The 15,948-nt window shown below is 38.3% G+C and overlaps 1 protein-coding gene across 1 annotated transcript in view; it reads left to right on the top strand.

Annotated features, from left to right (window-relative positions):
* LOC306754921 (ERC protein 2-like) overlaps positions 1 to 15,948 on the top strand; it is a gene marked incomplete at both ends in the record, with an annotated part of 113,241 nt that overhangs the window by 42,871 nt on the left and 54,422 nt on the right. Inside the window, 4 exons of the mRNA XM_079239089.1 lie at positions 3,805 to 3,942; positions 7,627 to 7,803; positions 12,745 to 12,786; positions 13,921 to 14,114. Of these exons, the coding sequence (XP_079095215.1) occupies positions 3,805 to 3,942; positions 7,627 to 7,803; positions 12,745 to 12,786; positions 13,921 to 14,114 (551 nt within the window). The remainder of the gene's footprint in view (positions 1 to 3,804; positions 3,943 to 7,626; positions 7,804 to 12,744; positions 12,787 to 13,920; positions 14,115 to 15,948) is intronic.

The following is a 15,948-nucleotide window of genomic DNA, read 5'->3' as shown; positions in this document are numbered from 1 at the left end:
TTTTTGTGTAGTTTCACACACACGTCAGTGCCAGAATCTTTGGATTTTACATCTGTGTCTATCATATTTTCAGAAGTGATAACAGGCAAGTAGCTATTCTAAAGCAGTGACCAAGTATCGTTTGGTATTTTCATTGGTCCGCAAGAGTTTTTAAAAATACAAATTACTGTATTTTCATGGTGGTTACGCTTAACACTGGCCTCCTTTTTGTTCTGCAGAAATGATTCCATTGGCAGCCACAAAGTTCTCGTTCTAAGGTTGGATGTAATGATGGGTTGATTGGGTTTGTGGTTCTGCTCTGGAACAAACAGCTTCTTTTATTCTTTTTTTAACCAGTGAACAAGAGCCCGATAGTTCCTTTCCTCTATATTAGAATCAGTCTTGTGCAGATGATGACATAATATAAACCATGCAATGAAACAACTAGTTTCATGGCCAAATGCTCAATTTACAAAAAGCTGTTCTGCTCTCGTTTGAGACTCCAGGATCCCACTTTAGATATTTGTCCAGTAACTAATCATGAATTTTCTAACATTTTGCTCCAGACATCTTCAATTTGTACTCTATTGAAATTTTATTGAAGTACAAATAATGCCATTGTTGTAATTGTGTTTTGAAGGGTTCTCACAGATATATATGACAGCATTGTGACATATGTAGTTAACTTCTACAAAATCAAGGCCAGTAGAAGTAACTGTACATCACCACTCCTACTTTTAAGTAGGAATCTGGCCCTGTCCTATCAGCCTTTTGATAAAACTATCAGATTGAAAACAATATGGCAGTAAACTGCAGGGAGCCATGTGTGTGGAGGATGTCTGAGTCACACGTCATGGTTTCTCAAGAGGATATACACTCACTGAGACAGACAGTCCACACCACAGTGCCTGGCCTGGAAGCTGGCTATCGTAGGTGGTCTTCTCTAGGGGGAGGTGTATTTGGTTGGAAAGTGGGATGACATATGCACCACGGTGTTGTGATAAAAGCTTCTGCTTGTCAGTGTGGGTCTGTATGTGTTTATGTGCACACACAAGACACAAAGAAAGAGATATGCGAGAGTATAGACCGAGTCAGCTTCATGGACTGAGAGATAAAATGAATGACTGCTGTTCTCATAATGGCCGAGCTACTGGAAAGGAGTCCCCCCCCCCCCCCCCCCCCCCCCCCCCTTTCCCCCAAAAAGCCCACAGCTGCCCTGCTTGTCCACGAAAGGCATTTTCTCCAAGTGTTGTTGGAGTTTAAGATTGTGGCGAGTACCTCCTCCTTTTTCCCATATCCATGTTTCACGTGACTCGTTTTCATCCAGTTTTGTAAAGTTGAAGCAGTGTTTAATGTTTTTCTGCACAATTTCACAGAATGCCAAGCAGCAGAGCTAAATATTTCATCGAGGGGTTGTTATTTTGTGTGGCCTGGCCAAAGCAAACTTAAGGCTGGTGAAGAATGTAATCATTTATCTAAGGACCAGGGGCGACATGCTCAATTTGACTTAAAATAGGGCTCTTTAGTGCCCACAAGGAGATGGAGCAACGGTGTGCATGAAAGCATATGTATACATTCAGAACAAGTTTTGTTAAGCTACTGGACTTTCACAACAGGCCAAAGAGAAATATCCTCTCTTGTTTATCATTTTTGTTAGCTCTCCTTCGTTTATGGTTGGTAAAGCTGAGTGCAAGTATTGTGAAAATAGTGTTGGAAGCTGCCAACGTTCCAGTCAAGACAGCGTTTGCCACAAGAATGAGAGTTCTGCCAAAAGACAGAAAAATCAAGAATTACAGAGAAATCCTTTTCATTCTTAGACCTCCACCAAAGAGTCCTATTTAACACACCCATGGCGATAATGAATTACTTGGAATTTTATCAGACTTTAGTAGTGTGAAGCTTTCCCATCATTCCCTGAAGGCTTTTGTGTCCCTATCGGTTGTGGACTGACCAACCAAGGGTTTTATCCTGGTTTTGTAATGACTGTCATTAACATATCAAGATCTGCCGAGGGGTCCTGGTCGCTTTTTCCCACCCACTCCTACCACTTTCCCTCCATTGCCAAAACCAAGATGGCTTCTTGAAATCTTCACTTGTGCCCTCCAGGGAGAAGAAAATACAAAAGTCTCCAGACTAATTGGATTCATTTATAAAATAGCTGTGGAGATTTGGACATTATCTGTCTATGTACCCATGACTGGAATGCAGCTTATTCTCCCTATTGGGCTCCCCCCCCCCCCCCCCCCCCCCCCCCCCCCCACACACACACACACACACACACACCATTATTATAGTGAAAGTGCTCTTTTGATGACCTGAATTAGTTGGTTTTCTTTTCCTTATTTCTCTTTTAATCTCATGTTCATTGAATAATGAACTCTTTTTAATGCATATCCCTCTTTTGGTACAATACAAGCCCTGATCTTGTGTCAAATAATTTACCTTACAGCAATGAGAAAACATCACTCTGTCTATAGAAAAACCAGTAAAGAAGACTGAGCTGGAGACAGTGGAATACATCTATTGTGCTTGTGTGCAGATCTCTACAGTTTTTAGAAACTCCTATAACTTTTCAAATTGGTCTTTTTCAATCAAGACAACAATTCAGAACTAAGGAAAAATAAAGTGTCTTCATAAAAATCAGAACAAGCAATGAGCAAGTTCCCGCATCAGCGTGTCCTTTCACCAGATGTGCTGTCCCTTTGAAACTAATTTGTAGACCTCAGGAGTCTCATTGCATGGCACAGTGTCCTATCCCAGCTGCATCTGTAAGTGCTTTGTTTGGTATAGCTCATAGCATTCTGTGTGCTTCTGTGTGTGTGTATCTGTGTCTTTGTGTGTGTATGCATTCTGTTTTCCAGATGTTCATCAGATAAAGGCTGTTGAACACCACAACTGGCTTTTACACTACTGCTTTAGCAACATGAGGTTAGCCGCAGAAAGGCAGATGCAGAGACAGAGTCCTGTGAGTCAAAGGACTGAATAATCTCTTATGAAAACTACTGATATCGAAGTTGATCCAGTTAACTGCTCTGCCCAATCGTCTTTGACACATAGAGCTTGCATAACCGTATAGAATGAATATAATGTAATGTAATATAATGACAGCAGCAACTCTACAAGTAAAACATGTCAGAATGGCATAATTAGTAGTCAGGATTAAAACCTGGCATTTAACTGATATATTTTTTACACATTTAGGGTGTTTATAGTTGTTGATGCCAAAGAGATGATCTGACTCTGGTTCAAAACCCTGTGCCACAGGACATCAGTACACACAGAGTACTGCATGCCACGGCCAAATATAAAAGGGAACCATGTGGGAATGTTGTTAGAGCTAATGAAAATGAAAAGAAAACCAACTAAGAATTTGCATCGAAATCAGACTCCTCTCTGAAATACAAGGTGGATGCACTCACCCCAGTTCTCCCTTTTCTGTTTTTTACTAAGTGACAAATGTCGCTATAAACCTCCTCTTTGAGTCCAATATTTTGGAGCACTTGTATTCTCTCTTTGGAGACTCAGCACATATCTGTAGAGTGGAACTTGTCACTGCTGTTCTGCTTTAAGTTGCCAGGTGAGAATGGAAGACAGGAAATTATTTCTTCAGTTTATCAATGAGCATAACATTATATGTGTTTCTTCTGTACCATGAGTTTTTAAGTCTTGTTAATCTTGTATGTATGCAAGTGTATGTATGGAACTTAGCCTATCAGCTCTGTTAAATTGTTATAGCCTATGAGTCACTTAAAAAAATGGCTGTTATTTGCTTGTTCATCTCAAATGGGGCTTACTATGCTTTTTTATCTGTGTCCTTTTTTTCAGATTGAAAACCTGTTGGAGCAGTTAAAAGACAAGGACAAACAGCTGGCTGGATTAAGGGAAAGAGTTCAGGGCCTTCAAACTGACTCCAGCAACACCGACACAGCTCTGGCCACACTGGAAGAGGCTTTGTCCGAAAAGGTAAAAAGAGAGGAGTAAATGAAGGAAAAGAGAGAATGAAAAGGAATATTTGAGAAAGAAAAACTTAAACAGTGGTTAGAAGAAGAAGCTGTCCTTTTAGAATGGCCAGGGGATGGAAAGCGGGAGGGATACACCTGATTATTGATGGAGAAACAAAACCATATGACTTTCCTGTGACTTGATGCATGATTTATGTTCTCCTGCCTGAAAACAAAGGAGAACAGAAACAAAAGTTTGGGGGATCTTAACTGAACATGTCCAGAGAAATAGCTTCTGTCTGTAAAACACAGTAGATGATGCATAAGGCAAAAAAAAAAAAAAAAGTCTTGAAGGGAAAATGGATGAAAAGATGAAAAAGCCGAATGGCAGAAAAGGCACAGGGTTGATGTAAAATGTTAGGATGGAATCAGTGGACGGACAGGTATGAGAAATGGAAGGGTGGCAGTAGAATAAAAAAAAAACTAACATCTATAAGGGCAAGAATGAACAGACCTGACAAGCAAAACATGTTTACAAGGAAAACATAGCAGCTTTCAAAGGTTTAGTATGTAGCTGTGGGGAACTAGTGAAACACTGAGAAGTTTCAGGTGGAACTTGCACTCTCAAAAGACTTTTGCATGAGCACAGACTGTGGATACAAATAGACTTGTGAAAGTAAATATTTAAATCTCGTGGTTTAAAACATGGACTCTCCTGTTGTTGTCAGCTGCTTTTCTAATTTCATTCCAAGCGATCAACCATTACAAGCACAATACTATACATGTATGCATTCCTAATAGCATTGTGTTGAAAGCTCTTTAAGGTGATTCAAGAGGAAACAGACAGAGCTACACCACATGAGTGGATGCAGAGATAAACAAAAGTGCTGGTTGTTTGCTGTAAACATTCTGTCGTTTGTTGTTTTCTGGCGATATGGGAAAGCAGCTGGTCTCCAAAAAGTCTCTCTTTAGCATCTCAAAACCAGTCAGTAAAAACCTCATTTAACACTATGCCGGTGTAAAAAACTGCTGTCAAGAAGTTGGAATCAAGCTATAAATAAATGTATTGAATAATGTTATTTTTCTTGCTCACTCAAGTGATTTGTTGATAGATTTGCGCTCATGCATGACAGTGATTTCAGTATTTCGGTACTTGAATGAAGTATGGATTTGAGGTCACACTGTCCTGACCATGACTACTAAGATGTCAAATCCTTGTCTCGAAATATTTATACTTTACTTTGAACTGACTGGCTTGAAATCAGAGTGATGCTGTTTTCCTTTGTGTTTAAAGATGTTCATACTGCAGTCTACAAAAGGTTTTGTGCTGCAGGCTAAAAAGGCTTTTTATTTCCATGTTTGTTTGTACTGCAAGCTAAAAGATGGATGCTGATTTACATTTGCTGGCAATAGGTGCCTGTAAAGAGCTGCTTTTTCAGACAGATATAAAAATGTGCTTCTAACCTCTAATGCAACATTTTTTACTTACGCCAAAGTGAACATGTGTTAGGTATATATGTGTGTATGCATGTGTTGATAGATATCTAAGTTGCATTTGTAGCTTGTATGTAATTTACTGAGTTCAATAAAAGATACAGTGGTGGAGTATTTTCTAAAAGAGCTTGAAAAAAAAAAATAACTGTGGTCCATCAGGATATAATGTTAAACAGAGAAATCTTGCACGACGTGTTAATTCAGATCAGTCCAGTGTTCAATTTCAACTTTTAACATATTGATGTAGTGTTTTTTTCTGCCTTTATGGTTTTTATGAAGCTTGTCTGTGCACCAGTAAGAACCTTAGAGCTGTGATAAATTATCAAAGTCTACTTTTTTATTCCCCTCTGATGGACTGGAGACCTGTCCAGGGTGTACCCTGCCTTGCATCCAATGACTGCTGGGATAGACTCCAGTTTCCCCGTGACCTTTAATTGGACTAAGCAGTTAAGCAAATGAATGAATGGTTTATTCCAGCTTTATAGGCCCCATCTCTGATCATATGTGTAGTTTAAGTGGAATTGCAGACCGAAACCCTTGTGTACCTCTTTCTTGTGGCCAAATGTGACTTTTCAAGTGGACATAGTTTTCTTTTATTGTGTTTGGTTTTATTAAACTGAACTATACAGAATTTATATCTTCTCACTCTATTAACATGTAGGCTGCTAGCTTATGTGTTTCTTGTTGTTATTGCCATGAATGGACAACGTACGTAGCTGTTTTCACTTAAAATAATCTTTTATCACCTAAAATTTGTTTTTGTTGCAGATAGACTTTGAAATTAATAACATAATAGCACAATAAACTGTAAATCCCTTTTCTGCAACGGCCCATCTGTTTACCCAGAAACCACTTCTGATGCAGGCTACATATAATTCAGCTGTGATGAGGAGAGCGTTGGCAGGCTTCTCAGACTTTGTGGTCAACACAGGGTGTGTGTAATGTGTTTACAAGGGTGAGTGTGTGTGTTGCTAATCACAAACTCTGTCACAAACCTGCACTTGGAGCCAGTCACTGGCCACAGTTCTGTGGTTCTAATTAAGAGGCTGGGGAATTGTGCATATGCCGAACCCAACTCTTTGGTGTGTGTGTGCCTGTCTGTGAGGCAATGTGTGAGTTTATATATATATATATATATATATATATATATATATATATATATATATATATATATATATATATATATATATATATATATATATATATGTATATATATATATATATATATATATATGTATATATATATATATATATATATATATATATATATATATATATATATATATATATATATATATATATATATATATATATATATATATATATATATACATATATATATATATATATCCTCCACACTGAGGCCTCACAGGAGCAGATTTTATTATCATTTCCTGCTCTCTTTTTCTAACTTCTAAATATCCCAGAGATATTTCATAATGTGGGGAAAACACCCTGGACTTGTTAGCCAAGTGCTCCCTCTCGCTCTTTCTTCCAAAGCCCACTATGCAGCTCTGTACTGTGCCAGGTGTAGTTAGTGAATGTATTTGTCTAATTACCCAAGGGTTTAAAGCTGCCAATCATGCAGCAATGCCACATCATAAGCCTCATTGCTGAGTGGTGCTCTGAGCCTAAATAAACACCTGAATAAACACCTATGTAATCACTTCACGCACACCTAATACACACACCTTGCTTGCTCAGCCACTTAGGGTGTGTTCCTGGTCTCTGGCCAGAACTCAAAGCTATGGACCTGCTGTCCAGTGTGATTAAAGAACAGGGAAAATTATCCAAAAATTCCAGAGAGTTTCATCAGAAGTGTGGAGTTGTAAGGAGTGATCTACAGCACTGTCCAATTCATTCACAATAAATTTGTCTGTCTTTAAACCCTTTTCTTACTTCCCTCTGTTCTGCTTGGCTCTGATCTCCTCATATGGCTGCTATTATTTATGGAAGTGTTATTTATGATGGGCATTTATGAGACTGTTTTTGGCCACACTTTGCAAAGCATGTCGGCAATCAGTATTCAGTGAGATACAGCCTTACAATCCTCAGAGCAGAAATGTAACCACCAAGAGGTGATAATACTGGACGTTAAACATGGATTTTATTACCTTAAATCTCATAAATAAATCCAATAAATAAATTTGAATACACATGATAGTTTAAGTATTTCTCATTACACCCACTGCTTTTTATCTCACTATCCTAGGAGCGAGTGATTGAGAACCTGCGAGAACAGAAGGAGCGAGAGGACAGGGCTCGGCTTGAGGAGCTGGAGCAGATGAGAAGAGAGAACCAAGAACTGAAGGACAAACTGTCAGTTCTGCAACCCCAGAACCAGACCGCTAATCCCAGCTCAACCCAGAACCCAAAACCAGATGGAGAGGTAAGGGTTGAAAAATAAATGTATTTAAAGTATTTATGGCTTGTGGAGTTCCCTCTTATAATTCTTTATTATTCCTAGATATAAAAGTTTGCTTGAAATATCCCAAAAAACAAATTTTTAAGATAAATGTGTATACATCTTTAAATGAGGATTGTGCATATGAGATCAATATTTTGCTGTCTGTAAGCTGCAGACAAACAACCATAGATATAACCACCATATACAGTATACTTTGCAGTGTTTGTTATATCCTACATGCACCCTGTATTTACACAGCTAACATCCAGTGTAACAGTCATTCTCCCTTCTTACCTCCCTGTAAGCATTCACAATATAGGTAGCAGTTCAATAGCAAAGAGCCGGCCTGCTCTGTCTCACAGGATGAAGGGATGAATTAAGAGCAACTGATTTATAGATGTAAAAGATCCCTCAATCCCTGTTTTGGTTCCAAGTCAAAGGCCCTGCTGTCTTTTTTTTTTCTTTCTCTTTTTCTTCTCCTAAGCTTACAAGCCCAGACAGACTCTTGTCCTGCCAGAATTTATGAGAATGTTTTCTTTTATACCCATAAAAGCATACACACATATCATTCCTCTGAAATGATATCTTAGTGTATGTTGATGTGGCACCACATGAAAGTGACAACAGCTCAGAAACTCTGTGTTGCAAACAGATTCACAGTCTGACAGAAGTTTTGCCATAATTGGACCATTTCTGCATTCTGCAGCAATCAGACCTGTTATGTAAACTCACAGATCTTACAGAAAGGCAGATTAGGATTGTGTATGTGTACATGTGTGTGTACATTTGTGTTTTTTCTCTCTTTGCCTGTCCATGCACGTCAGCACAAAAACAGATGTCAATGTGTGTGTGCATTTGGGAACTTCAATGTGTGAGGGAATTTGATCTTGCTTTAGTGCAGTGGCCGGAGAACGGTAAAGTAACTGACTTCTATTGCAAATCTTTGTGCACTGCTGTCCCTTCAGTCAGTTTTCATGTCCTGAACAAGGATGGTGTTGGTACTTCACCTTTAGATGCTAAATATGAATCAGCCTGTCCAGGGTGTACCCTGCATTTCGCCCAATCACTGCTGGGATAGGCTCCAGCTTCCTGTGACCCTAAATTGGACTAGATGATGGATGGTATTGATAAACAGGAGGTTGAGTGAGCACGCTAGCAATTAAAGCAGCAAGTTTTCCTTCTCACATTATATTGATTTCAGCTTATAGTTTATTCAAGTGTTAACAGATAAGAAAAGGACAGCATGATCTTCATACTGTACATTGCTGCTTCACCATCCTTCATGTCTTGCACTAAAAGGCTCAGTTTCAGCTCTAGTTCCTTCAGGGGTCCGTTTCTAAAAAGTCCAGCCCGATGTGATTCACAACGGATTGTTTAAATGTTGCAAAGAGCTGCTCATGTTTCATTTGGGGTTTGCCAACGTGCCACAGGACAGGTATCATGGAAATGTGTTTCATCGTTAGGTTTTTAATGAATGCAAAACAGAAATGGTGTGTCTGTGGTGTTTTCTATAAAAGTAAACTACGTTATTTTTCAGATTACTTGTCATTTACCAATGTCTATAAAACACTTAAAAAAAAAAAATCAAGCAAAATAAAATCCTTAAAACCACAATATACTACAGTAATATTACTGCCGCAGTAAACTGTTGCTTTGAACTCATTTGAAATGAGTCCAGGTAATGTATCAACCCCTATGAAGGACAAATTGCAACACTACCTGTGTCATTCCCATCTGGTTATAAACACAGCGGCCCACTCACTGTATCTGGAGATGTTTGTACTTCTGACTTAGTGAAGCTGTTGGCGGAACGTTTTATCTTTACCTTTGAGCTTTGTTGACTTCACTGCATCCTCATCCTCTTCCCATAAAAGCAGATTTTTTTTTTTTTAACAAAGAACTTCTGGAGCTAAACACAACCACTTCAAAGGGAAAATTAGTTGAGTGAAGGAAGTGACCCTTTCAAAGAGGGTTAACAAAAATCACCAAGGAGACCGGGTACTTTAACAGTCTTACTCAAAAGTCTTACAGTTTTACCTCTTTTTTCTTTTTGTTTATAAAAAACACCCGAGGTACATAACCAGGTTGAATGCTGTCATGTCCTGAGATATAAAGGTAGATAATACTTTGTCAGGATTCAGAGATGTTGTCTCGCTGTGCAGTTGCAGAGTTGCTGGGTAGCTTCAGTAATAAGAAAAGTCAGCGCCCAGCCTGGTGGCTACACATTTCTAACATATTTTGAAATATTTACACTCAAGAGACATTTCCTGGAATGATAATAATAATTTGACTGGATATGTAATTGTATCCTCACTGGCCTTTCCCCTCTTGTCATAATATCACAAATTCCTGTTGGACCTGCCGTCCTCTCACCTATTTCTCTCCAGTTGTCTGTGTTATTCAGAGAAAGAACTTAACACACCAGTCCGCTTAGGCCAAATGCATTTTGTTATAGCTACAAATAGAGTAAGGAGGACAAAGTAAATGGAAGACAATACAGATGTACATCGCTTTGCTTACAGTCTTATATGGTTCAGGGAATCAGATCGGCCCAAGAAACTGTCCAGCAGAAAGAGAATTAGTTCCACACAGGTCAAAGTTTGGTTTACAAAAACCTTCTCTAGGATTAGTTGAACTATGGCCTTCTATATCCACATGTTGCATATGTGAACTTGTTTTTAAATGCTGGAAATGCACACAGATAAAGCGGAGTGCTGCTTTCATTTTATGGGCAAAAATCACATGAACACATTGTAGATACTTCAGTTTTAGCATGAATACTTGGTTAGAACTAGTCGTGTGTCATTATTAGGTTGACGTTTGGATAAATCGTCCATGTTATGAGGAATATCCTTTTTGCTTATAAGCCTTGTAGTCCGAGTACTTGCACACTTAATAAAAGTCTCACAACTATTACTTTTAGAGCCAAGAGAAGACAGGAAAGACATGAAGTCAAAGGTATAAGTCTTAATCTATGCATACTTTGCTGATTTATAAAAACAAACACATACTGCAGTTGTAGGCAGAATAGTAGTTATTGGAATCACATTAAGAGTAAAACCTAACAGTTTTACAGCTTTGCTTTACAGAGGCTTTAGTGTAAAAATCACAGCTATTTCAGTCGATTCTTTGAGTCACAAGCCAGACCTAGTTGCAAGACTAGATAAGCCCATCTTGCTTTTGGGTAGTTGCTTTAGTTGTGATTGCTTTAGTTTAGTTGCTTTAAACTAACTACTTTAGTTGCCTAAAGTAGTTGCCTAAAGATTTAAGCTACTACCAATACACGTCTATGATGTCAGGTTTCTTAACACCAGTCCTTTAAGGACAACTGACCTCCAAGACTTCCAGTTCTGCTCAAGTGTGTTTTTTTCCTTATTCAATGGGAGGGAGCCAATACACTTACACATGACTGTAGCAGTTTCCTTGATGCACTCATCTGACCCAAATGAAGAATGCATGAACAAGCTTAAACCTGAAATGACACAACAATGACACAGCAAAAACATTCAGGACAGTGGCCTCCAAGTAAACTGGATGTAGATTTACAGTAGAGCTGCCATTCAAGTAAACTTGGAGATTAGTAGGTAAACAATGCTTATGCATTTTCAAAGAAGCAAAACTTTCAGTGTTTTATTATTGGATTATTGGATGTAGCTTTTGTGTTAGTATGAGAGCATAAATTATAAAGTACATTTTAAACGTAATTATTATGAGAACAGGGTTGCTTTTTTTTCGACTTACAATATACTCAGGATATTTCCCCCATTTAAGCTTTTGGTTAGGGTCAGTTGAGGGAACGAGTGTAAGGCATGTCATGTCTTCTGTGATTGAAACACTGCTGTGTGTGTGTAAGTGTTTGTGCACTTTACTTGATGGTGTTTAAACGAGTGGCCTCAGCTATCTCAACAAGTTAAACAATCTTCACAAACACAGTAGGCAGAGAGAGGTGGAGACCGAAACGGGTGAAAAGAAGCAGAAGCCAAGAAAAGATAATTCTAGGTTAGAAAGTTCCTCTGGGATATTTTTCTCAGAGAAGAATGGATTCATCAGTGCAACATATTTTATTTTATTTTTTTTTTTAAAAAACAAAACATTTTACCTCCCACAAAAACACTGGAGAAAAAAAAAGAAAAAAGATGTTTTGTGGTCTCATAAAATCACAAACTGAGGGAGTCAGTAATTTCAGAGTGATAATGATTGAACTCCAAAGTCTACACGTATGATACCTCCGAGGAGGCAAACAACAGAAGCAAAGTGCAGTAAAGACACTATCAGAGGAACTGGGGGGGTGAAGTCAGATGATGGTACAGATGGGTTCTGCCAGTGCTGTTTTTGAAAGTTCTTCAGCCACATAACATACTTTTGTTTTCCTGAACTGCACATGTAAAAGTAACTCACTTGGACAAAGCAGGTTGATTTGTAAAGCACAATTCAACAACAGGGTGACTAAAAGTCGCTCAGAGACATTGAAATATTAAAAGCTGAGAATCATAAACAACTTTAGATAAAATATCAAGCTGCAAAGAAACAGTGAAGATTTGGACAAAAAAAAAACTATTCATATGCATATGAGAACAGGTGGGTCTCTGAACAGGTATCTGGTGTACAGACTTCAGAGCTGGACTGATGTGGTCCACTATCTCGGTCTTAGTGAGGACCAGAGCTGAAGAATTCTGAATAAGCTTGATTTTTAAGTAGACCTGTAAAGACACTGTTACAATAGTCAAACATACTTAAAATGAAAGCATGGACTAGATACTTTGCATTGGAGACTCTGAAGGCTGACCCAGTTCTCTTGTCATTTCGGTGGGAAATTATGGTCAAATGTAAGATATAACAATGATTATTCTTTAATGTTTCACTCCTACAGGATTTTGAACTACATTCTTATTTTCTCTCACATATATCTTTACTAATCTTTAGGTGCAACCCAAAGTAGATGGGCTTCCAGCAGTTGCCCCCGTGGTATGTTCTTTGTCCTATGTATGTTTTCCTTTGTGCTTGGCCAATGTAAGTAATAGTATGTTGGATGTAACACACGACTGTCAGCTCATTTACCAAGTTAAGTTTGCTTAGTTTATGTGTAATTAATACTTGTTCTTGAAAAAGTACATGTGTTGTCAAACAGAATAAAATAGTTTGAAATGTTAAATTCTGAGATAAGTGTGACAAATTGCTGCATAAATGATGTTTGACAACAATTAAAAAAAAAAAAAGTTAGCTCATAAAAGTCAAATAATTCATCTTCAGTTTTTTTTTTCTTTTGTTGTCCAAACTTTGTTACCGCTTTGTTTGCATTATCGCCACATTGGATGAAAATTGGATGAGGAAAGTTAAGAAATATGTAAACAAATAACATCATAATCCCAAAATAATAGACATTATTCATGATGTTGTACAATGATTTTATTCTCACTCATCCCACAACGGATTAATGAGTGAGTTCTACCAAAATTCCAACATGCCTCAGCTCATGTATGTATCCAATGATGCGTTTATTTACTCAGCTGATTTGGTCTATTTTCTCTGTTACTCTGAAGTATCTTTAACAGTTACATTTACTGTCACAGCCAATGATGAGTTTTAGTGAGTATGAAAACATGACTCTTTTTTCAAAGATTGCTTATTGACGTAGCTGTCAGTACATCGGAATCAACCTTAAAGTCAATGTCCAAGATAGTCTGAGATATCAATTAAGGCCATTATTAAGGCTTTTAAGTTTACTGCTGCAGTCGGCACACTTACATGCAAATCTCATACATTAAAGGCCAAGTTCTCAGGGTTGTACTACCTTGCTCTCATCCTCAGTCTAATACACAGGTTAGTGTAAACATTAAGATAGCACAAGCCTTAAGAAGAAGCAAACAATTGTCATCCATGTTTTTTTTAACTTAAGCACAATAATTAAACTTTACAGTAGCCCGTTAACAAACATGTTTCATTGCATAAGGTGTCAAACAGCAGATAAACTGTATTTCCTGGTCAGACCTATGTCTTAACATGAACATATTTTATAGACCTGGACAAGTTATATTTATTATTTTTGTCTCTGTATCTATTCTCCTTCAACAGTCCACACATGCACACATACACTCAAAGGCCCAAAACCCAGAAGAAACAGTCAGGATGTGTCCAGACATTGCAGATCGTCTGAGGCTATTAGAGCAGGAAGTGGCCCGCTACAGAGAGGAGTCTGGGAAGTCCCAAGCTGAGGTGGAGAGGCTAATGGGAGCACTGAAGGATGCTGAAATTGACAAATCATGCAAAGAGAAGAAAATCACTGACCTTGAAAGGTGAGGGGCCAAATATTCAGTGGCATTCACATCAATCACAATTCACCATCTGTGTGTCTTCAGAAAGCAGCATCCTTTCAAGCGACCGGATCTTTGTAAGATCTCTATTTATGCCAAGTGCTGTATTTATAACAGCGTAATCCATGAGATGTAAACTTTTGTAGATTGTGTCTTCCTTCCACTTGAAACCACTTCCACTTAGTCATCCTTTTTACCTCATGTAATCAAATGCTCTGACCTATTTACAGGTTTCATTTTAATCATTTTGTTTAATGTCTTATCATTTCTCTGTGTATATGTCTGCAGACCTGGGTAAGTAAATATAACTTGTGCATGTTAACCATACCTTCATAATACTCCCAACAGTGTATTCATTGTTCTTGATGTCATGCCATTTCCTTTGGGTTGGTTTAACGTGTTCTCAGGTCTAAAGCTGAGAAAACAAATCAGATTCTCAGGAAGCTCAAATTTGACCTTCCCATCGGTAATATAAATGTACAATCCATTTACAGCAAACAATCTCCGGCTTTATTCCTGTGACACCCATAACACAATCAGAGAGTTTAAATGTTTCCTGATTTATACATACGGCTTCTCTGTGCGATGAATTCTGCAGAACTTTTCTTTTACTGCCATCAGCTGTGTTGTCATATCTGTTTTTGCCTCCTATCATATCGTGTTTACATGTTTTTACCTCACTGTCTGTAAAATCAACAGATCGGTTGTTTAGTCTCTGTCTTTGCATTACTGTAAGTGCAGCCAGTACATGTGTGTGTGTGTGTGTGTGTGTGTGTGTGTGTGTGTGTGTGAGTATGCCAGGCGGCAGACAGCCAGGGGCATGCCAGTAGGAGGTGGTGTATCCAACCCAGACACTGGCTGTTTATACTACTCAGTTTATTACTGGCAGAGTGCTACTCAATTATCATTTGATTTATGAATTGGCATGTTGTGTATATGTACCCAAATGAGTAGTTGTTCAGTGCCAAGGCAAAAGTACTATGTGGGAGTGTTTGCGTACATATTTACCTCAGATGAGTATGTACATGAGTGAAAAAATAAAGTTGCAAAGAGTTATGCACTCTCTTTTATTCCCTTTATATATAATGAATGAAAACATTAACTGTTTGCAACTGTTGCATTAAGTTTAGCCTCTTTTTGGCCTCGCATCAATCCTCTCAGGTGTGTTATCAGTAACCATGGTTATGTATGTTTAAGGGATTGTTTGGATGGGCTGTGTGCGCTGGATCCAGCACAGCTCCCTGCCTCATTCATTACCCATTTTTACAGACTCCTTGCACTGGCAAGGACACTGATTCAGTCTGTGGGAACACAGGCATCAAGCAGAAAGGAACATAGTAGCTCCTGCAGAGCGTACTCTGTTTTTTTTTTTTTTTGTTTTTTTGTGTGTGTGTGTGTGTGTTTGTGCATTCATTTTAACTTAAATATGTGTGCTGTTCACATGCAGCTGTCTCAAGCTTCATGTTTTGTTTCTGTACATTTGCATGCACAGCCATATCCTGGCCAGAAGTGTTCGGGAGCTTTGGAAGGGTTTCTTTTCTCTTCAGCTCGTCTATCTTATCTGGACTGCTGCCTCATTAGTGTCAACCATTCTTTTCTATCAGCTCGACCCTTCCCCTCTGCATGCCACAAGCAGGTTAAAGGTCACAGACATGTCAGCTGCAGGTTATCGGAAGAGGACGCACTGTATTCATACAATGTCACAATACATATAAATAATGTGACTTTAATCTTTTTGAGCTATATTAACATGCACTAGTATGTGTGGCTGTTCACTTTGGTTTTTATCAACAAAAATGGAGGAGTTTTTGCCTCT

This window comes from Telmatherina bonti (genome assembly GCF_933228915.1).
Source record: "Telmatherina bonti genome assembly, chromosome: 4".
NCBI classification, from domain to species: Eukaryota; Metazoa; Chordata; class Actinopteri; order Atheriniformes; family Telmatherinidae; genus Telmatherina; species Telmatherina bonti.
This window is presented reverse-complemented; position numbering and strand designations above follow the sequence as displayed.